This window comes from Sinocyclocheilus rhinocerous, unplaced genomic scaffold (assembly GCF_001515625.1).
Source record: "Sinocyclocheilus rhinocerous isolate Xijiao unplaced genomic scaffold, SAMN03320098_v1.1 scaffold4356, whole genome shotgun sequence".
Lineage (NCBI taxonomy): Eukaryota > Metazoa > Chordata > Actinopteri > Cypriniformes > Cyprinidae > Sinocyclocheilus > Sinocyclocheilus rhinocerous.
The window spans coordinates 129,798-151,824 of NW_015666941.1; the positions used below are offsets into that span (position 1 = coordinate 129,798).

General features: G+C 38.1%; 4 protein-coding genes across 8 annotated transcripts in view; all 4 read left to right on the forward strand.

Annotated features, from left to right (window-relative positions):
* LOC107733226 (two pore calcium channel protein 1-like) overlaps positions 1-1,572 on the forward strand; it is a 16,913-nt gene extending 15,341 nt beyond the window's left edge. For 3 of the 4 annotated variants that reach the window (XM_016544775.1, XM_016544776.1, XM_016544773.1), the window contains exon 26: positions 435-1,572. In XM_016544775.1, the coding sequence (XP_016400261.1) occupies positions 435-536 (102 nt within the window). In that variant the 3' untranslated portion in view covers positions 537-1,572. The remainder of the gene's footprint in view (positions 1-434) is intronic. The other variant, XM_016544774.1, reaches the window with a different exon arrangement.
* Positions 1,573-3,561: 1,989 nt separating this feature from the next.
* On the forward strand, positions 3,562-12,323 carry LOC107733228 (type-2 angiotensin II receptor-like). 2 transcript variants are annotated; one of them, XM_016544784.1, is made up of 5 exons: positions 3,562-3,623; positions 3,823-3,893; positions 5,746-5,857; positions 6,889-6,946; positions 10,613-12,323. In XM_016544784.1, the coding sequence occupies exon 5, from the start codon at positions 10,658-10,660 to the stop codon at positions 11,753-11,755; it is 1,098 nt and encodes a 365-aa protein (XP_016400270.1). In that variant the 5' UTR covers positions 3,562-3,623; positions 3,823-3,893; positions 5,746-5,857; positions 6,889-6,946; positions 10,613-10,657; the 3' UTR covers positions 11,756-12,323. The 2 variants fall into 2 exon arrangements, with proteins under 2 accessions (XP_016400270.1, XP_016400269.1); XM_016544783.1 differs by lacking the exons at positions 3,562-3,623; positions 3,823-3,893; positions 5,746-5,857; positions 6,889-6,946 and adding an exon at positions 7,937-8,564.
* A 2,305-nt stretch (positions 12,324-14,628) lies between these two features.
* Positions 14,629-17,720, forward strand: LOC107733217 (transforming acidic coiled-coil-containing protein 3-like). Its single transcript, XM_016544758.1, has 5 exons — positions 14,629-14,690; positions 16,364-16,399; positions 16,486-16,603; positions 16,719-16,886; positions 17,219-17,720. The coding sequence occupies exons 2-5, from the start codon at positions 16,390-16,392 to the stop codon at positions 17,718-17,720; spliced, it is 798 nt and encodes a 265-aa protein (XP_016400244.1). The 5' UTR covers positions 14,629-14,690; positions 16,364-16,389.
* LOC107733218 (probable serine/threonine-protein kinase kinX) lies at positions 17,718-21,775 on the forward strand. Its single transcript, XM_016544760.1, has 6 exons — positions 17,718-17,872; positions 17,959-18,076; positions 18,192-18,359; positions 18,692-19,990; positions 20,322-20,427; positions 21,387-21,775. Exons 1-6 carry the CDS (start codon positions 17,863-17,865, stop codon positions 21,489-21,491), a joined length of 1,806 nt encoding a protein of 601 aa, XP_016400246.1. The 5' UTR covers positions 17,718-17,862; the 3' UTR covers positions 21,492-21,775.
* The last annotated feature ends 252 nt before the right edge of the window (positions 21,776-22,027 follow it).

Genomic DNA, 22,027 nt, shown 5'->3' on the forward strand with positions numbered 1-22,027 from the left:
TCTTATTTACAGCATTATCATAATAGGCTGTATATTAACTTATTGGGAGAAAACCAGTAGTTCTATGTGAAATCAGATATTTGAGCACCCCCCTATAGCCAAAATGGCACGATCATAACACCCCGCGAATATTCGACTGTGAGATTGGTAGTCGAATCAGGCTCCTCCTATCGAAGCATCGAATCTTCCACTATTCGGGGTCACCCCTAGTAATATATCACACAGCTGTTTATACAAGGATGTGCCCAAGTGGAAACTTGGAAAGTTTAGCTAAAGAAAAATAAATGCTACCTAAAGTTATTTCAATGATATCATGTTCTGTTTTGGAAAGTTATAGTGTGACATATTTGACTCCAAATTCTCCCTTTTTAATACAAGCATTTCCAGATAGGCAATGGTATGTTTGTGTAGAGATTATTTCTTTTTGTCTGCAGGAATGGTACGAGGAATATTCCAGAACAAACCTCCAGCCAGATGAGACATTCCACAGAGAACTGGACAGCCCTGAAGCCAGTGCCACGAACAGCATTAATTAACTCGCACACTCCGAATACTGCATCAGTGTTGACTAACACACTCACTCGTACCTCTGAGGGACCTTAGAACCGTCTTCCTCCCATCGATGGAAAGCACAAGTGTTCCCCATGACTACTACATTCTCCCTCCATCCACATGGAGACCCACAGAACTCACTTAAAGCCTTATTCCCAAAAAAACCTTAAGGTTCCGTGGCTAATCAGGGAAGCTTGCAGACCAATCATGTGACATGCACTAGGTCCGGGAACCTTCTTCTTCCATGAAATGCACCTCATGACATTTGCCTTGTGGTGGGTGACCCTGAATGATTCAGACTCTCTCATGGATTTGACAAACGGAGAACGGCGATTGAATGTTTCTGTGGGAGATGAATCAGAACTGAATGTGAGGATTTTAGCACTAAGGGACTTGCGCCTCTTTCTCCACAGTCTGAGGTATTGCTTAACCAACAGATAAAAGATTATAGTAATAAACTAATGCTGTTTTTAAACTAAAGCTGCTTTTTGCTGGAACCTTTGGACCTGTAGAGAGGCTTATTTTTTCGTTATATATAAATATATATACATGCAGATTAAACGTATGTCAAATGCAGCTGAGAGGCAAGTATTTAAAAATCTGTTTTAATACATCCACCGATTTACTCAATATAGGCCGGTTTCCCAGGCACATGTTCATTTTGGACTGATAAGTATTAGAAAACCAGCCCTGGACCTTTCAGTTCATTTAAACTTTTGTCTTGTCACGTATGAAAAGTTCTTATTTTCTTTTGTTTGGAGTCAGTATTGTAAAGCTTAGAGTATTTTGACAGACCGGTTCGGATAAAATCTAGTCAGAATCTCACATTTTATTCCACCGACAGTCTGATCCGTTCAGCTTTCCGGGGTAAACGCAGATCTGTCTCCAAACCGAAAATTTCCTGTGTAAAACCATAGGTGAAAAAGTGATACCAATTAGCCTTGCTTATGGCTTTATGCACTGTACGTTAAAACTGTTATTTATCTATTTACATTGAGTTAAACATCTCTCCTGTTCGCTGCACCATTTGATAATTTATTAGTAATTTGACAGACCGGTTCGGATAAAATCTAGTCAGAACTTTTTCCCACCGACAGTCTGATCCGTTCAGCTTTCCAGGGTAAACGCAGATCTGTCTCCAAACCGAAAATTTCCTGTGTAAAACCATAGGTGAAAAAGTGATACCAATTAGCCTTGCTTATGGCTTTATGCACTGTACGTTAAAACTGTTATTTATCTATTTACATTGAGTTAAACATCTCTCCTGTTCGCTGCACCATTTGATAATTTATTAGTAATTTTCTTGATGCTTTTTTAACAGGGTGAATGCATGCAAATCCTCATAAATTGTTTACTCTCATGTCTATAGAGTATCTAACCTGGAGGTAATTGGGGATGTCAGTGATTTCATTCCAGTTGCTTGTTTAATCGCACTGTAGAATGTGCAACCTTGATGCTCCAAACACAAGGGAACATGATGCATATGTGACATGAAACCACACCAGCTCCTCTAATACTGTAGGGTTTACCTGTGTCTCAGTTCTCTGTTCTTATTCCTTTCTAAATGTATAATAACAGGTCTAGTAAACGATGCATTTTAATGAATTTTCTTTTGGATTTTGTTTATTAATAGTTGTAATAACTGTCTTTTTATATGTATTATGTTAGCTTGTCTTTGTGTTACTGTCACCCCACTGTCAAGATTAATTTAATTCAGGCAGTAATTTATCTTTTTTATTTTTTATGTGATGTAAGTGCTTTACTCTAATGAAATCGTACCGGTCGGATTTTTGCTAAGTTGGACAAAAGGTGCGGTCAAGTTCTTGGGGAATTCGCCAAATGTTTCTCCACGAGTGTTGCCAAGTCCACGGTTTTCCAACGGAATTCGGCTACATTTATATTGTTGCCTTGGGTTGTTCTTTTAGTTTTATTAGTTTAGAAACCCACTGGAAGGAGGTTTTGAATCCCCAGAAACCGATTGGGTTAGTTTTTGGAGTAATTGGCGTATTTTTGTGTACTAATTGGGCTGGTTTGTTTAGCAGACCTAGCAACCCTGTTCTCCACGCAGATTTCGCAACGGTTTCGAGTTTGTCACACGAATTCTTCAAATATTCGATTACAAATAGTGTCATGTATATATCGACAGGCATATGAAGAATGTAGCTCGACTACACAAAAAGTCAGGCTTGTAAAAGTACTTGAGTCATTCTCTCTCTACCTCTGACTCCATCTTCCCTATATTGTGATTGTCTCACTGTAGGCTAGATACTAAGGCAATTGTGACAAAAATGATTTGCGTCATTTAATTTACTATTTGACGTTGACAGAACTGAGAGTTGCAGTCTTCCGCACTGTTAGACTTGTTTTTGTTTTTCTAATTTCTCTCGCAGGCATTTTGTGTTGCCGACGAACTGATTTGTGGGTGTTTGTTTGTTACAGGACAGCAGGAGGCACTACAGAGTCAGATCGTAGAGCAGGGAACATGAGGGTCCTGTCCGAATTTAGCTGTCCCTGTCTGTCTAATGCGTCCAAGGATCTCATGTTTAATTTTTTTATGCTTGTCATCACCTTTGAACCATTTATTCCACATTCTCTGTTGTTCCAGTGATAGTAACGTGATATGTGTTTTCCGGAGGTTGTAATATGTTCAGCTTGTGATGATGTAAGACAATCAGTTGAGGGTATCAGCTATTGGAAGTGACTTCCGCTGTAGTTATTGTTCTAAATAACCAAAACATAATTACTTACCTCTTACATACCCCATAGAGTGATTTAATATGAATGTAGGCCTATTAGCTCAAATTCATCCATAAAATAATTTAATGTTCCTTGTTTTGATGTTGGTATATGTTCTTTTCTTTTAGTTTGATTTATCCAGTGCTTTCATCAGGGAGTGTCTGATGTATTAATTTATTTAAGAAAATGTATATGTTATATTTTAATAATATTTTAATTTAAAAGTTTATTTTTGAAAATATAGCTTTTGTTGAATATAGTGTATAAAACCCTCATGAAAATTACATACATGAAAATACAGCAGATGAATCTAAGACATGGCAAAGAATTAAAAGGTAAGCAAATTAACTGAAAAACCTGGTCAGCACTTGTTTAGCATTTAAACTATAATTTAAACCAAATTTAAACTGTTACTTTTTAAAGAAAATATTTAACTTATATAGTTACAATAACTTGTAATGTGTTAAATGCTTCTTTGCATTTTTAAAATCAGTGATATGCCACAAAAATATTTAAATATTCTTTATTTTATAGTATTTAAAACCATAGATGGAATGCAGAGAAGCCTCTAGTCTGTAGCCTGACTGATGAACTGCCAACCTGAGGTAAGATAACAATAAACCCTGAGAAAGGCATTTCAGAAATGATCTTTCAGTTTTGAATATGTTTATTTGATGTGGTTATGTCAGATCAAATCAACTCACATATTTGTCAAATTACCATACACAAGTTTAATAAGTGAAGATTATGGGTGCTTGCTCCACAACAATTAGCTTTTTGTTTTTTGCCTACAACACAAACACATGCCACCAAACACATTCTCACACACTGAAGTCTGTTATTAGTGTGCTTGGGCTGAGCCCTGCGCCTGGGATGGTGGTTTGTGACTCATTCTCTCTGTACATTGAAGCTGGCTCCTAATTTATCCCTTCAGACTCTCCCCCAAACCAGCATCCTGTCCCCTCTGTGACCCTTCCTCTTCCTCTTCCTCCCTTCTCTCTTCCTTTCTCTCTTGAGTTCTTCTGTCAGTCACTGGGGAGAGACGCTGATGCTATTTGACAGGGAACAGAATGTGTTCTGGACTTTATGTCTGTCCTTTTTTTTTAGTAGACACATTGGACAAGCTACTTTTATGAGCTGGTTGTGCTGAATCATGATGTTGTGCCATGGCAGAATTTACTAGAGGGCTTTTACAGGTCTCATATAGTGCTGCATGACTGAACAAAACAGAGCGGTCATATATTAGTTCTAAGTGGTCTCACACACACACAGGCATTTCATTGTCCATCAGGGAGAAGAAACGCAGCTTGGGATTTTGAGTGTTTTGTTCCGGATGTAAATATCCTGTATATTCTCAGCCCCTCTCTTTCACATTTCTTGCGGTCTCTGTTATCTGTATTTATTTTGGAGATTTCCAAAAATATTTGGAACATTATTTTTATCATTTATTTAGATACTATTTTTAGCACTTAGACTGCAGTCATTTGATTATTTTTAGGTTGACTTTTTGTTATGTCAAAGTGTAAACATATTCAAAGGATTTCTGATCAATTTAGAAATTAGTACTTTGAATGTCAAAATATGAGTAGAGTCCTAATTTTTATGTAGCCTGTGCCAAAAAACTGTTCTATTTTTTTTATTTTGTATTTTAAAACTTGTACTTTAAGTGTTTTATTTTCTCACTTATAGCTTTCACAGCCAGATTAAAACCCATTGCTCATTCCTTTGAGCCAGGATGCTGTCACATTCAGTAAGCGTCATTGGCTCATCAAATTGAGCTGACGTTTCCAAGTTATGCTGCGTATGTAATGTCCATTTTATGAGTATTTAGCGCAGAGATTTTCATGGCCTGAGAAACTGCTCTTTCTCAGCCCAATACAATGTGTACATGTGTCTTTTTGCAGTCCCTCAGATTTAGTGTTTTTATAGTGAAAATCTATAATTCTCTAGAGGAGTCTTGAAGTTACAGTCACAAGTAACCCGCAATGTACACAGTTCTTATAGAAAACGGTATACTTTCTGAAACACCATTAACTGTAACTTGGAATAGTATGATCTTATAATATTTACAATTACTTTAATCCCTGAGAAAATTTTTCCAGTGTAAAAAGTCTTCACTGTCAGTGGTGTTATTGCAAACAAAAGAGAAATTACATGAGGGTGAGTAAATGATGATAAATTATAATTTTTCCCCCTTCCTTTTTCTTAAACCGTAAACATGGTAAGTGGTGTTACTGGTTCCCACTAATTTTATTTAAGAGTGATATCACTGAGAAAACGGCATGGCAGCTAATGATAAATTATTTTTTTGACTTGATAATTATTTAGTGTGATCTTTAATGAAATGAGAAATAAGATAACAGCATGGTTATGGAATGATACATAATTAATGTAGCATGGTAGGTTTAATGTGGAATTGATGAGATTTGGTTTTTGATATTTATTTATTTTTTTTAGATGGATAAGCCACCACATTTTGGGAATGACCCAAAGACAAATGAACCAGAGCTCCAGAACTATCCAGAGTGAACAAGACACAACATAAACACAACAAGACTCACAGTGTGAGGTCAGTGCTACAGTATGTGCAGTCCAGTAAGCTTATATCATAAGCCTTGAAAATGAAATCAAGTTTTACAAGTGTCAGTTTTTCAAATAAACACAAAAATGAGACCTTGAAAGCAGGGGCACAAAACACAAAAAGCCTTGTGGTAGCAAGAACTGAGCTTATTCTGTCCAGAATTAGACTAAAACCTGAGACCAGAATAACCATGTGAACCTACAGTAATCAGACAAGACCACACTGAAACATGAATTAAACACACATTAATAAAACTGATCAAAGTAAATTCAGATTGGTTGTGATGTACTTGTCCACTGTGATCAACAAAAAGCTGAGAGCCACCTTACAAATGAACAGACTCAGCAAGGACAACCTAGCGATATAAATGAGCTTGGCCAAAAGAAACCGATAAAAGCTTGTACAAACAAATCAAATTAAGGCAGCACTGCATTTTCTCTCAGAATGAATACATTTCAATGTAATCCTTTTGAAATATTCTTTGTTAATTAAAAAGGCTTCTGAAGAAACTGACAATTTGCCAAACAGAAAGAAATGCAGCAAAGTAATTATAATGACTTTGTATTGTGAGTCGCGCATGTAATCCTTTCACCTGAAATCTGTCCTTCAGATCAGAGTGAAGTTCTTCTCAGACAAGTTCTTGTAGTCCATCAAAATCTCTGTATAACATTTGTGCCATTTGTGAACAACGGTCACATTTAAAAAAAAACAAAAAAAAAAACATTTCTTGCATGTTTCTCCGTTAGTACAAAGTAATTTACAGCTGTTGTTCTGAAGTAACCATTGCTAACATATGTGGCTAACTGCATGTGACCTTAATCTAAACCAAATCAAAGACATGGAATTATTATTGACTTCAAACATGTCATTGTTTTAGGGATTTTTTAAAAATCTTTTTTTCTTCCTCCTTCCCTCAGTGTTCAATGTTCATTTAGAATTTCTCATGTCTTAGATTAATGTATGACTGAATAATGAAGATTTGTTAACTCTCTCTCTCTCTCCCCCTTGATGGATGGCAGAAGGAAGTGTTTGAGAAGAGGGACATGTTTCAGTGACGGAGGATGGATATGGATTTGAGTAAGTGCACACTGGATGTCACACACACTGTCACAATAAAAAAACAACAACATTAATACACCAGAAAACAAGCAATGACACACATTTTGAACTTGCTTTAATATTTATCCTCTTGGTGATCAATATCTGGCCATGGTTGAGTGAAGTCATAAAATGAAACTAAGCTACTATGTGCAGAGTAATGAATGCTAGGGGAGTTTAAATGGTCAGTGAACATGTTTATACAGCTTTAAAGTTAAATTCAGTTTTCTCTGTAAAAACAGCTGCTGTTCAGTTTCATGAGTTATACATTTGCTGTTAAAAGTTGTAATTTTAAGTAGCCACAGCTGTACATCGTGCCCCCTTCAGCCTCCAATCATGTTAAGTTATCCATACCAAACGAATCAACTCAGCTGGAGTTTACTGGCAGCAGCAGCATTCCAGAGTCCTTTTCCAATCAATCGCCTCCTAGTACTAGTATTTCTTCAAAACAGAGGCTGAATTTGAGCCAGCAGGTTCAGGAGACACAATAATAGCTCTAAACACGCAACCCCACCAAAAAGCCTTTGTTGCAACATTGTTTTCTGTTGATCAAAGATTTATTAAAGAAATTGTTTACAGGCATTGGTTTTGACAGCCACTAAGAAACTCAAAAGCAGTAGGAGAAACAGTATGTTCTGTCCCTTCAGTTGTTTGGATGGAAATCGGACGCACCGATTTGTAAACACACGCACGCTTCTGGGTAATGTCATCTGTAATTGGCCAAATTTCGGTTATCTTAGCCCCGCTCATTTGAGACATCATTATCTGCCTTGTTATGAAATTGTTAGAACACATCTGCCCGTGACCTCTGAGGGGTCACTCGCTGGGTCGTCGTCACGGTAACTACAGAGCGGAGTGATTGGGCAGCCTCTGACGTCTCTCAATTTCCTGTGTTTTAAGAAGCTTATCTGGTTTCACACCCTGGATAAAATGTTTGATAGAGGACACGATTCATACAGAGGCAGAACCCAAAAGTCTTGTGAGACCAGTGACCAACACTCATTTAGAAGGAATGCAGGAAAGTTACATTAGAAAAAAAAAAGATAGATGCACAAACATCTGCATAGTTCACTGAGAAAGATGATGAAATGTTACTGCAGCACATATAAATACTACACAAAAAACACTACTGTAGTACATCTGTCTTTAATTTTTCAGATCATTAGGTATGTGTGTGTAATGCTGGATCCTTCCTCCTGGATATGGAGTCTCTCTCTCTCTCTCACTTTGGTGTTCACACAGAGTTGCTAGTCAGATGCATTTAAAATGAACACTTTCACCTCCCTCTCTCTCTCTCTCTCTCTCTCTCTCTCACTCACACACACACACACACACACACACACAACATCCATCTCCACCCTCCTTTTCCCAGTGGACAAATGTGGACGTAAAAGTATTTGAGCAAATCCTACATCTGGTTGGCTGTTTACTCCCTCATATACTTACACACGCAGAGAATTGTCTCCACTTCCAAAATGGAAAAGTCTGCTGGGGGCTAAGCAAGCTTTCTTTGGCTCGGTTTTCAGCGTGAAACGTGTGCCAGGGGTTTAGCAACACCTCGGAGAGACTGAAGACTTTTTGCACCGGAAACTGAAAGGTATGCTGAGCTACGAAGTGTTGTGGTAATTTTTTTCTTGAGTTTTGAACATAATCATGATGGGATTTTTTTTAAGTTAACAACTTCTTAAGATCCCCATGTAAAATTAGAAGCATCGCTGTAAAATGTTTAAGGAAATGCTTTACCTAAGTGTTCAAACTATTATTATAATCATCATCTTTTTAATAATTCCAGTAATAATGTCTAAAAACTATCAAAAAGAAAACCGTATGATGTCAGTGCAGTCTAAAGCATTGTTCTTGTTACATTGTCTTGCACGTTATTCCCTTTCTTTTCTGCAATGTGTTAGAAATTAGAAAGCCAGATTGCATCTCATTTTACTTGTATATGCACTTCTGGAAAGTTAGCTGACATTAGATAGAATTGTGAATTTAAATGTCTTTTTTTTTTTCAAGAGAGCAGAATAACTCTGGTTAGTTTTGGACTTTGCCGTTTCATTTGACATGTAATATGAACCAAATATGAAGGAAATAGTTTAGATAGTTTCAGCGGTTATATGCATCTGAAAAATACTTACTTTCTCCTTTATTCTATTAGATAACTACAAGCTTTTCCAATGACTTAAACAGAAACAGTGTGTTAGCTTGACAGGCGTAGCATTCTGATTAAGAATGTGCAACATTTGAAATATGACTGGGATTATTTTCAACAGCTGTGAACATTATTTAGGGCTCAGAGTTAATCTTAATAAATGACAGTTAGACTTGAATGATGAGAAGCTTTTTCGTATTGTATAACACAGGCAGAGTAAGCAGATTCGTAACATATTCAACATTTTAAAACTTGGTCTCACTTTTCCAATTCTCACTATTAACTAACATTTAACTATGATTTTTTCCTCAATTAGCTCCTAATTTGCTACTTATTAATAGTAGTAAAGTAGTTGTTAATTGGGTGTGGGGTAGGATTAAGGGATTTAAAATATGGTCATGCAGAACAATGCATTAATATGTGCTTTTTAAGTACTAATAAACAGCCAATATGCTAGTAATATGCATATGCTAGTTAATAGTGAGAATTGGTCCCTAAACTTTAGCCTACGTGTTACCTAAAACTCAAGGTTTGCCAGATATTTTATATTTACATTTTAGAATTAATAACTAGGCCTACCATTAACTTTAACTAAAAACTTCAAACTGCCAAATATGTCGTCAGCTGCTCGAGGATTTGACCTTATGTTACGTAGTCTGATCGTGATATTTGTTTCAGAACCTGTGTGTTTGTGTTGTCCGATCATACATTACCCGGAAAAATATGAAAAGAATGCCTGGCCTGCTACTTTGTGTTATATACAGTATACTATTGGAGAGCAGGACTGAATCCCCCAAACACCACAACCGATTTCCCGGCCAATCCGATATGTTCATGTGCCCCACGCCTATGTTAACAGTAACCAGATGTATTGTGCACAGCCTGCAGAGAGCTATAAAACACATCTGCGCTGGACCCGAACTCACCAGAGCTATGGTTACACGCGCACACACACTCGCTTTCTCACAATTCTGTCTCACAGATTTCTCTTTCTCACACTGACAAGATGTAGAGGAGAGGATGCTGCAACATCAGTCCCAGTGGACTGTCCATGGTCAACACGCTGTGGGAGTTTGTTCTCTGTTTTATGCCTCGTAATAGACAGACAATAAGGCTGTCCACAACCGTGGGACGGGTTCCTTTAATAGGATTCAGAGTGTCCGTGGAGGGTTTGAACATTTTATGGATAGTCACGCAGAGCTTTTCAGCACACTCGAGACATTTTCCTCATTTTTATTGAGTCGTTTTTTATTTATTCTAGCAACCTGTGAAATTCAGCCTGTGATTTATAGCCGTTTTATTATTTTTTTCTTAGCTTAACTTTCAGGAGTTTCACAATCTTGTATTTTCCTACTTGAGGGGATCAAGAAGTTTTAGTGAAGGTTTAAGAAAAATGGAGCATGATAGATGATTTTGCATTTTATCCCAATGCTACAATAACATGTTTCTTCATTCCTGCTTCACATGAGAATTTGCCCTTTTTTTTCTCATTTCAGAACTTCAGAACTCCCGTTCCTGAATCATCCTGCATAATCAACGCCATGGAAACAGAATCTACCTATAACCTGACTGCACCCACTGTGTCTTTGTTGCACCATAACTTGACAAACTCATGTGACTACATATCCACCTCAGCCTCGCAGTACCAGAAGAAAGTGATCCCCACTTTGTACAGCCTCATTTTCCTGCTAGGTTTTCTTGGTAACATGCTGGTGGTGTGCGTGTTGTATCACAGTTCAGGCCGAAGGACGGTAGCCAACACGTATCTGATGAATCTAGCCATGTCGGACTTGCTGTTCCTGAGCTCTTTGCCATTCTGGGCTGTTTACTATTCGCTGGATTACAACTGGGTTTTTGGGAAGGTCATGTGTAAGCTGTGTGGAGGTCTGGTAACGATAAACGTCTACGCTAGTATATTTTTCATCACCTGTATGAGTGTGGATCGATATCATGCCATCGTCTACCCACTGCACTCTCAGAGCAGCAGGAGCATAAATCAGGCCAGATGTGTCAGTGGCATCATTTGGGTCGTGGCGGCTTTGACGACATTGCCGACAGTTGTGTTCCGTGACATACACACTTTTCCCAGTAACAACGTTACGGCTTGTGTCATTTATTTCCCCAACTCCTACTGGCAGAACACTCTGACTCTTGGAAAGAACACCCTGGGATTCTTCTTGCCATTTGTCGTCATTGCAACCTGCTACAGCCGAATCGCCGTGCACCTTCTGGCAACCCCAAACTACTTGGAGCAAGGCTCCACCCGACTGGTCCATGTGTTGCGTATGGTGGTCGCTGTAGTATTGGCGTTTTTCTTTTGCTGGTTCCCATTCCACGTTCTGGCGTTCCTCGGAGCTCTGGGGGAGCTGGGTGTGGATTTGGATTGCTGGGTGCTTCAAGTGATCCATAAACTCCTGCCTTTCTTCCTCTGCCTCGGCTTTTCCAACTCTGCCATAAACCCGTTCCTGTACTGTTTTGTGGGAAATCACTTCCGAGAGAAGCTGTGGCAGTTTTACGGGGATATGCTGACGCAGAAAAGAGATTCCATCAGCACAAGACTGTCTTCCTTCTCCAGGAAACTGAGTGACCTCAAAGAAACCGTGCCTATGGAGATTCTTGAGCAGCAGAGCAGCGCGTAGTGGAATCTGGTGAATCTACAACCTTATAACTGCAGAGGACCGTGTCGGTGTCGGTCAAGTGCTTTTCCATGGACTGCCACTTGTTTGGGATGATCAGTTCAGATGTTGTTGTTGGTTGCTATAATTGTGTTTGTGTCGCTGTGTCTTGTTTCTAATTACGCAGTGGTTTTGATTAGCTCCAGCATCTATAAACAACATTTGGTTACATATCAATGTGTAGAAATATAGCCCACATATTATTCTTTGATCAGACTTTACCCAGGATGAGGACTTTTCTGCACAAATCATAGATAATAAAAATAAAAATAAAAATAAAGGTTTTTGATTACAGCTGTACAGTCTTAATATTTGGATTACTGGTAATATCAGAGTTGTAAATAACACTCAAATGTTAGACAATGTTAATCATGTCTTATATGGCTGAAATCTGCCAGACAGACTAAAACTTATCTTTTAACTGTAATATACAAAGTCACAAAAATGCAACATGAGCTGTTAAAATGATAAATCATTGTAAATTGAATTATAATTCTATTATAATGGAGCATCAATAAATGATGCAAGTATACAACTGTTTTGTTCTGATCTATCTATCTATCTATCTATCTATCTGACAATATCTGTCTGTCTGTAATCAACATGGTGAGAATAATGAGACTGTCATCTGAAACTATGAACTTCTGACTGAAAGAGGTGTGCTTTTAAAATGGAAATATCCACATGAATGTCTAGTTAACATTCAGTATTTTACACATCACAGATCATTCTTAAATCGGTTCCTATGTGCATCAGCATAGTGTTTAGCTACTTTATTCCCAGTCTGCATTAGCAGACATCTATAAAATAGTTAATAATTACTATATAAAAAAACAGCCTTAGTTCACAGCATACGCTGGCCCATCAGCTGGACAACATCACTTGTCCTAATTTTCCTTTCGCATTAACATTCTGCGAGCTCCAACCTCTTAATGCTCCTGTAAACACCAACATCATGATGACAGCCGTTATTTGAATTTGCATCTTGCTTTGTTGAGGCCTGCTGTCTCGATAGCCTGCATTACAGATCTTAAGAGAATTTCTTGAAGATCTTACAGATCTTAAGAGAATCCTTGAGCTAGCGCACACTAGAACAGATGTAGATCGACACACCTTTCAAGTCATGTAGGGTCATCTAAAACACTTTGAACACCAACTGGAGTAATGCACTTACTTAACCAACAATAGTTCTTCAGCTCTTCCAGGAATCTGGAAGAACCTGCTTAGTGTCTGTCTCTGAGAGGTTTAGCAATAGTTCAGAAGTGTAGTACATATTTCTCATTTTGATTTTCTAAGGTCCGCCATTCCCTGTAGGCACAGTTGCTGCACACATTCTCTGTAATGTTTTTTTTTTCTCACGTTCATGAATCCTGTTGTTATCTTTGTTATTTAAATACTTATCGTTTGCTCCAATGACGCAAGGTCTTCCCTAAACCTCCGGTCTAAGAAATGATCAGACATCAGTGTTTTCATCTGTCAATACTTATTTCAATTTCAGTTTCTTTATAAAGACAAGAACCAGATTTGACACCTTTTCAGTTGATGAAGCATTCAGGGGGAGGACGTTTTTAGACTGATGAAAAATGTTTATAAAGAGAAGCCAGGGTGGTTGTTGCATAATAGTTAAGAATCTGGACATGCATGCATAAACTTTCTCTTGACGATTGAGTTTGTATCATTTTATCAACTCCATATCATATAACTGCAATACATATCTTTGTTGGAAAGTGTGTGTCTCCACCTCTTTGCTGCCATATTGTTACTTCTAACTAGGTTAGGATACCTCTCTAGCAATCTTAAAGGGGTCATATGATGCTGCTAAAAAGAACATTATTTGGTGTATTTGGTGTAATGAAATGTGTTTATGCAGTTTAAAGTTAAAAAAACACATTATTTTCCACATACTGTACATTATTGTTTCTCCTCTAGAAAGGAAAAAATGAAATCGCATCATATGACCCCTTTAAATAATTTAGAATCTGAGACCTAATCTTAACACTTAGGAACCTTTATAATCACACTTTAAGTCTAGCAATAAGAGTAAAATTACATCGTTCTTAGAATTTTGACACTTAAAAGACTTAAAATTTTACTCTGAGCAGCTTTATACATATGGCCCCTGGTCTGTTGATGCAAAGGTTTCAGATTCAGATCATAATAATTTTACCTAGATCACAGTTCCATCCCCATGTGCCCTACAGCCTAGCATTGAGCTGGTGATCCTCACACCTACTATTAGTGCACTTAAAATCTGCCTTCAAAGACAACTCCTGCATGACAGTGTTAACAACCACTGCACTAGAGCATCATGAAAAATACCCATCTATGGATATGTTGTCCTTGTAAATATTCCAAAAATGACCAAAATATATTTTATATATTATTAATCTTTTCGAATCTGACTGTGAAATTGAGTTGAGGCTACTAATTATAGATGTTTAAATTTGAAGAACGACATCCAGAATCAGCCAGCTTGAATTTGGGCATATGAGCCTCAAACTACAGATACTTTCTGGACCGTGATTATGTGTGTGTGTGTGTGTGTGTGTGTGCACATGATCCAACATTTGTTGTTCTGTTGACCGATGAAAGGAAATTATTAATAAATTTATTCCTGCAGGTATTCTGTTCCAGCCAATACACAGCACACTGTAGTGTACATCTGTGCAGATAGATTAATTTTGTACCTATGACAGTCTGTGAAACTTAAGAGATCAGAGGGTCTTCGGTGCACCCCATTTGTCTCACTTTGTCATTGTTTCAACAGCAGAACAGAACACAGTGTTCCTGAACACTCATACTGTAAGCTGGACTGCAGACAAAGACCACGCATACACACAAATATCAACATAGACATTATTATCTTACATCAAGGAAACAAATTCAAAGTTGAGTGAAGGTGAGCCATGTTAAGTTGTATGTGTCTTTTGTTGTTGTTGGGGGGTAGGTATGCATGAGAGGTGTGTGTTTGTGTGTTCATATGTAGTGGTTGCAGTCTGGCAAGTTTTAAATCACTCTCACAGACTAAACTGCCCAGTTTTCCACACGCAGGTAAGAACCTCTTGCTTTATAATGCCCACACACACTATAGCAAAGAAATGCACTGACATTTACATTTTGTAAATGTTCTCCTCACAGATATAGTGAAACGTGTCTTAAACCAAGCTTAAATGCTCCTTGTGAAAACAATTGCATATGGTATCTGATTTAACTCTTAAGGTCTGGGAGTTGAACTCATCTGTGTGTTCAAGTTTTTGTCTGAGTGAGTTTGGATTACGTAGCAGGGGTTCTTCCTCTAACTGTGATCAATGACAATTTAACAAAACAAGCAATAAAGATGATTTCACTATTCTGGGAAGTGAGGAGGACATCCTGCCATTATGTTAGAAACTTAACCGATACGTGTGTGATGTTGTGCTTTTTGATCCTGGAATGTTTGAGGAGGACATGGCTTTTATGAGTGTGCTAAGACAAAAATGAAAATATCTTCACTAATATAGTCAGAAACTGACATTTGAAGTGCACTAGTACTATTTGAAAGGCTCATAAATCAGCCAAATTATTACATCTAATACTATCAACAGATTTGGGCGAGGGTTAGGTTTAGGGACAAAGTCAATATAAAAATCTTACTTGTGTACCTTTGCACACACGTTTTCATCTGTCTGTCCAAATATACATGAGACAATTTATTATTTATCATCACCGCTGGATTTTGAAGCATGCAAACAATGCCAAGGTCAGAGGCATTCATCGTGATATCACAAAAATTGGACTGGTATGATTTCAGTCGCGCTAAAGCGTTTCTATGACATTTAATAAGACAAATTATTGTTTTAGTTCGACTGAAATCAAACTCTTACAAAGCATGCAAGAACATTATTCAAGGATCTGTAAACAGAACAGATCCTTTCAGATTGCTGGCACTAAAAGCCAGACACCAATGAGGGAAATGTTGGAATATACAGCTCCATATCACTGTGATATCATAGAATTAGCTCTATAAAGCATGTGCATGAGAAAACTTAAGTATTCCACAAACACAAGATCTTACAGACAGTTTTCTCATCACTCTTGTGTCTGTGTTGCTGTGTTTTATGACCTGTTCTTCCTCTTTGCCATTGTCCTGAATGTCTTCCAGCTCATTTATTTTTAGCTATTTATGTCTTCACCACTTAAGTGCTAAAGGACTAATGCATCCCAACACAATGCAATTACTATGTCAAGTGCAATTCCAAACAGTGCATGAAGACAATGAGTCTTCTGAGTTTCTGTTCTAGATGGCATGCTAGATAACACACACATACTGAAAAAAAAGTGGAAGTGCTGCATTTTTCTGCAGTATGTGCATGCATCATCTTTGGGGAGTACAGGAGCCTGATTGCGCCAATCTCAACCTGTTCTGAGATTATATAAAATCTGTAATAATGTTGAACAACTGGCACTAATAAAATGAGCATGTCAAAAATATACTGTACCTATGGTATAAATAATAACAGAAAGAGAGATAGAAAAACTGAAGCTGTGCTATAAAGTATATCTGACTTCAATTTTCATGTATTTCTAATATAGGCCTGACTGAAGAAGAGGATCTTGCCATGTCCAGTGGTACACACACACACACACACACACACACACAAAATATACATTTGTAAACCAAATACACTCTAATAAGTGGTTTTCTATTATTGTAGATGTTAACAGGGAGGCCGTATTCCAGGCGACAAAGGTTCGAACCCATTTGAAACAAGATGGAAGCTGGATCAACAGATCTCAAAATGTTGAGGACACACAGTCAGATGTAAAAGCACGGTAAATGCAGGTTTTCACTGTCATCTGCTGGCTGAGAGCGGTAGTATCAACCAGCCAACGTCTTTCTCATGTTTGCTTGAACTCTCAAATTATTTCACGTTTTACTCTCTAACAGTAAACCAGTAAAGCTAGGAAAACTTAAAAATGTGTCATCACCTGAGAGCAGTTCGGTCTCTTCCTCCATCATGCCATGTGCAGAGAGTACCGCCGCCACCTCCTCCAGCCTGGACTCGTCCACACCCCCTCAAAGCTCTTCTGTCATGTCAGCCTTAAGGAAGTTTGAGTGAGAGCTTTTCTTATTTTCCTTGTGTGTGATTCCTGTATTCAGTGTTTCTGCATTCAATCAGGGGCCTAAGGGAGAGCAGTCTGTTCTCCCTTAGGTCCCTGAACCCAACAGAAAACACACCAGTCAAGAAGTGGGTCCAATCTGGCCAAAAGGTTTGGTACATCTTTCTTTACTGGATAGAGCCTTTTATCCTTTAATTTCCTCAAATGCAAGTCAGAATAGCTGAAGCAGAAATCCTTAATTTCTAACAATACTGAACTGCAATATCAACATTTAATATTTCATTAAGGCCAATCAGATGCTTCATAATTATTCTGAATGTGTTCCAGTGCACATCCTGTCCTTGAGGACTCCAGGAGAGCACATGTAGAGAAAGCAGTGGAGCCATCCATAGTCAAAGCCACAGAGCAACCACTGAAGACACCAGCAGATGCTTCTGTAAAGGACATAGTGGAAAAAACAATCGCCATACCTGCAGAGGAACCATTGAAGACACATGCAGATGTTTCTGTAAAGGACATAATGGAGAAACCTATAGAGGAACCTGTAGAGGAACCGATGAAGACGCATGCAGACGCTCCTATGGAGAAACCTATAGTTAAACCTATAGTTAAACCTGTAGAGGTACCATTGAAGACACATGCAGACATTCCTAAAACGGATGTAGTGGAGAAACCTATAGAGGAACCATTGAAGACACATGCAGATGTTTCTGTAAAGGACATAATGGAGAAACCTATAGCTAAACCTGTAGAGGAACCGATGAAGACGCATGCAGACACTCCTAAATTGGATGTAGTGGAGAAAGAACAACTGGCACTAATAAAATGAGCATGTCAAAAATATACTGTACCTATGGTATAAATAATAACAGAAAGAGAGATAGAAAAACTGAAGCTGTGCTATAAAGTATATCTGACTTCAATTTTCATGTATTTCTAATATAGGCCTGACTGAAGAAGAGGATCTTGCCATGTCCAGTGGTACACACACACACACACACACACACACACAAAATATACATTTGTAAACCAAATACACTCTAATAAGTGGTTTTCTATTATTGTAGATGTTAACAGGGAGGCCGTATTCCAGGCGACAAAGGTTCGAACCCATTTGAAACAAGATGGAAGCTGGATCAACAGATCTCAAAATGTTGAGGACACACAGTCAGATGTAAAAGCACGGTAAATGCAGGTTTTCACTGTCATCTGCTGGCTGAGAGCGGTAGTATCAACCAGCCAACGTCTTTCTCATGTTTGCTTGAACTCTCAAATTATTTCACGTTTTACTCTCTAACAGTAAACCAGTAAAGCTAGGAAAACTTAAAAATGTGTCATCACCTGAGAGCAGTTCGGTCTCTTCCTCCATCATGCCATGTGCAGAGAGTACCGCCGCCACCTCCTCCAGCCTGGACTCGTCCACACCCCCTCAAAGCTCTTCTGTCATGTCAGCCTTAAGGAAGTTTGAGTGAGAGCTTTTCTTATTTTCCTTGTGTGTGATTCCTGTATTCAGTGTTTCTGCATTCAATCAGGGGCCTAAGGGAGAGCAGTCTGTTCTCCCTTAGGTCCCTGAACCCAACAGAAAACACACCAGTCAAGAAGTGGGTCCAATCTGGCCAAAAGGTTTGGTACATCTTTCTTTACTGGATAGAGCCTTTTATCCTTTAATTTCCTCAAATGCAAGTCAGAATAGCTGAAGCAGAAATCCTTAATTTCTAACAATACTGAACTGCAATATCAACATTTAATATTTCATTAAGGCCAATCAGATGCTTCATAATTATTCTGAATGTGTTCCAGTGCACATCCTGTCCTTGAGGACTCCAGGAGAGCACATGTAGAGAAAGCAGTGGAGCCATCCATAGTCAAAGCCACAGAGCAACCACTGAAGACACCAGCAGATGCTTCTGTAAAGGACATAGTGGAAAAAACAATCGCCATACCTGCAGAGGAACCATTGAAGACACATGCAGATGTTTCTGTAAAGGACATAATGGAGAAACCTATAGAGAAACCTATAGAGGAACCATTGAAGACGCATGCAGACACTCCTAAATTGGATGTAGTGGAGAAACCTATAGTTAAACCTATAGAGGAACCATTGAAGACGCATGCAGACGCTCCTAAATTGGATGTAGTGGAGAAAACTATAGTTAAACCTATAGAGGAACCATTGAAGACGCATGCAGGCGCTCCTAAATTGGATGTAGTGGAGAAAACTATAGTTAAACCTGTAGAGGTACCATTGAAGACACATGCAGACATTCCTAAAACGGATGTAGTGGAGAAACCTATAGAGGAACCATTGAAGACACATGCAGATGTTTCTGTAAAGGACATAATGGAGAAACCTATAGCTAAACCTGTAGAGGAACCGATGAAGACGCATGCAGACACTCCTAAATTGGATGTAGTGGAGAAAACTATAGTTAAACCTGTAGAGGTACCATTGAAGACACATGCAGACATTCCTAAAACGGATGTAGTGGAGAAACCTATAGAGGAACCGTTGAAGACACATGCAGACACTCCTAAAACGGACGTAGTGGAGATACCTGTTGAAGAACCACTGAAGACGCATGCTTACACTCCTAAAATGTATGTAGTGGACAATATAGTTAAACCTGTAGAGGAACCACTGAAGACACCTACAGATGTTCCTGTAAAGAACATAGTTGAGAAACCTGCAGAGGAATCACTGAAGACACACACAGAGACTCCTGTAGAGGGAACAAGGAAGACACCTGTAGATGGAGCTTCAACAGATCAAACACTATCCAGTGGAGTGCTGCAGGAGAAAGCAGTCAAAACCCTACATGAGAACCCAGCAAAGCCTTCAGGTACACTGACTACAGAGAATCAAGAAGATGATACAGTTGAACAAGTCTCAATAGCACATGCACCTGTAGTTGAGGCTCCACTCGAACCCAGACAAGCAGAAAACCAGCCTACAAGTGAACATGGGGAACTTTCACTAGTATCTGCTCTGGAAACTCCAACTACAGAGTCATCAACTAGATCAACTACAGAACCGACCGAAGAACCCCGTCTGGCAGCCCTGGAAGAGAACCACAGACTGAACAGTCAAGCTGAATTGAAGTAAGTCACTTATAAGACACATTTATTTAAATATGATGTCTGTGGACTTCTTTGAGTAGGTGTTATGATATTTTGCTTTATTTAATTTCTATAGCAATAACATTACAATATGTAATTAAAGGACCCACAAAATATTAACACAGTAAGTATATAGTTTATTAGTTAAATTCAGTTATGCAAACACACAGAAACATCAACACTGTAAAATTAAGTGTGACCTGTCTGTTTTACTGAATACCTTCATTTATTTTTACAATAAAGTTTACAGGTATTAGTATTTAACACAGTTCCATTCTTAATAAGTCGTGTGTGTATCTGTCTCTCTTTGTAGTGTCAAAGGTAAAACCATGTGTTCCTTCTGCAAGCTGCCCATAGATGGAAATGTGAAAATCTCCATCAACATTCCTGCCATTTGCTGCCATCCGGATTGTTTCAAGGTTTACTTTTTAAATCTTTTCTTCCTCTGTACTCAGGCTCAGAAGTTATTGAGTCTTGTCTCATATTTCCACTTGGTTTCAAGGTTTTTGGTGATCTGATCACAGGTGGTCAGTGCTCAATACAGATGTTAACAAGGTCAAAAACATTTTGTGATGGGATCATTGAAACCTACAGAAGCCCAAGACATTTGTTATTATTATTTTTTGTTTTCTCGTGCTTGCAGCTCAAAGGGATATTTCGTTTACTCGCCCTCAAGTGGTTCCAAACCTGCATGAGTTTTCTTCTGCTGAGCACAAAAGAAGATACTTTGAAGAATGTTGGTAACCAAACAGTTGATGGCAGCCCGCTGTTTCCATAGTATGGAAAAAATATTATGGAAGTCAATGGCTATCATCAACTGTTTGGATACCAACATTCTTCAAAATATCATCATACTCAAAAATCAATCGAATAACATGCAGTACTAGACAAATGCTGTTGTTTTTCATTTTTGTTTGTTCTCAGCAAAATGTGTTTTTTTTTTCATTAGTTTTGTTTTTTGTTCAGAGAGCTTCTTTTCAAAAAGCTACCTGTTAGAATAAAAAAATAAATGTTTTGTTTGTTTTGGAATGAATCTACACATGCTAATATGCTTTGATTATAATAATAAAATCAAATCAGTCACAGCTGTACTTTTTTTCAGAGACAGGGTCTGTTGTAACCTAAACATTTTACTTGTGTATTTAACCTTTTCAATGGTCTACAAGAAAATCTCAAGAGACGCATGTTAATAGCAGGTGGAAAAAAATGCCTATGCTTGGAAGCAAGGCCCAAAATGAACTTTTCGACCACATCTGCCAATGCCAGTGAATTGACTTTATGTTTTACGGCCTTGGAACTTTTTCTTTATTTTCTGTGAGAATTAAGATGTGCCGCAGTGTGATGAGTAAAGCTGTGTCTGTGTATGTGTGTGTTTTAGTGTAATGGTTGCAGCAGTCCTCTGGATGATCTCTCTTCATCTATGTACCACTATGCTGGGAAAATCCTCTGCGAGAAATGCTTTGATCAAATCTTCCAGCTCTGATGACTCATCCTACTGCAAACCTACTCCACAACAACTTATCACCATGACACCCAAGCACATCTCAGTGTCTACCAGCAAGTTTGCTGTAATTCAGCACTAATTTAAAAAAAAAAATCAGTCTTTATCAGTAGAGGAACTGCTGTCGTAGGGTTATTGCACATAAATTCAACACCATTTTTCATTAAATGGTCGTGCTGTGTGTGCATGTCTTCCTATATACTGACAAAATTCCCCATGGGGTTTAATAAAGTATTTCTCTCTTTCTGATCAATATATTCCTTGTGTTCTTCTAACAATTCACTTTTTAAAATGTTTTTTTTTTTTAAATATCCTATCAGCTTAAAGGAGAAGTTCGCTTTCAGAATGAACATTTCCTGATAATTTACTTACCCTTATGTCATCCAAGATGTTCATGTCTTTATTTCTTCAGTCGAAAAGAAATTAAGGTTTTTGAGGAAAACATTCCAGGATTTTTCTCCATATAGGCTAGTGGACTTCAATGGGGATCAACCATAGACTGTATAAAAACATGGACA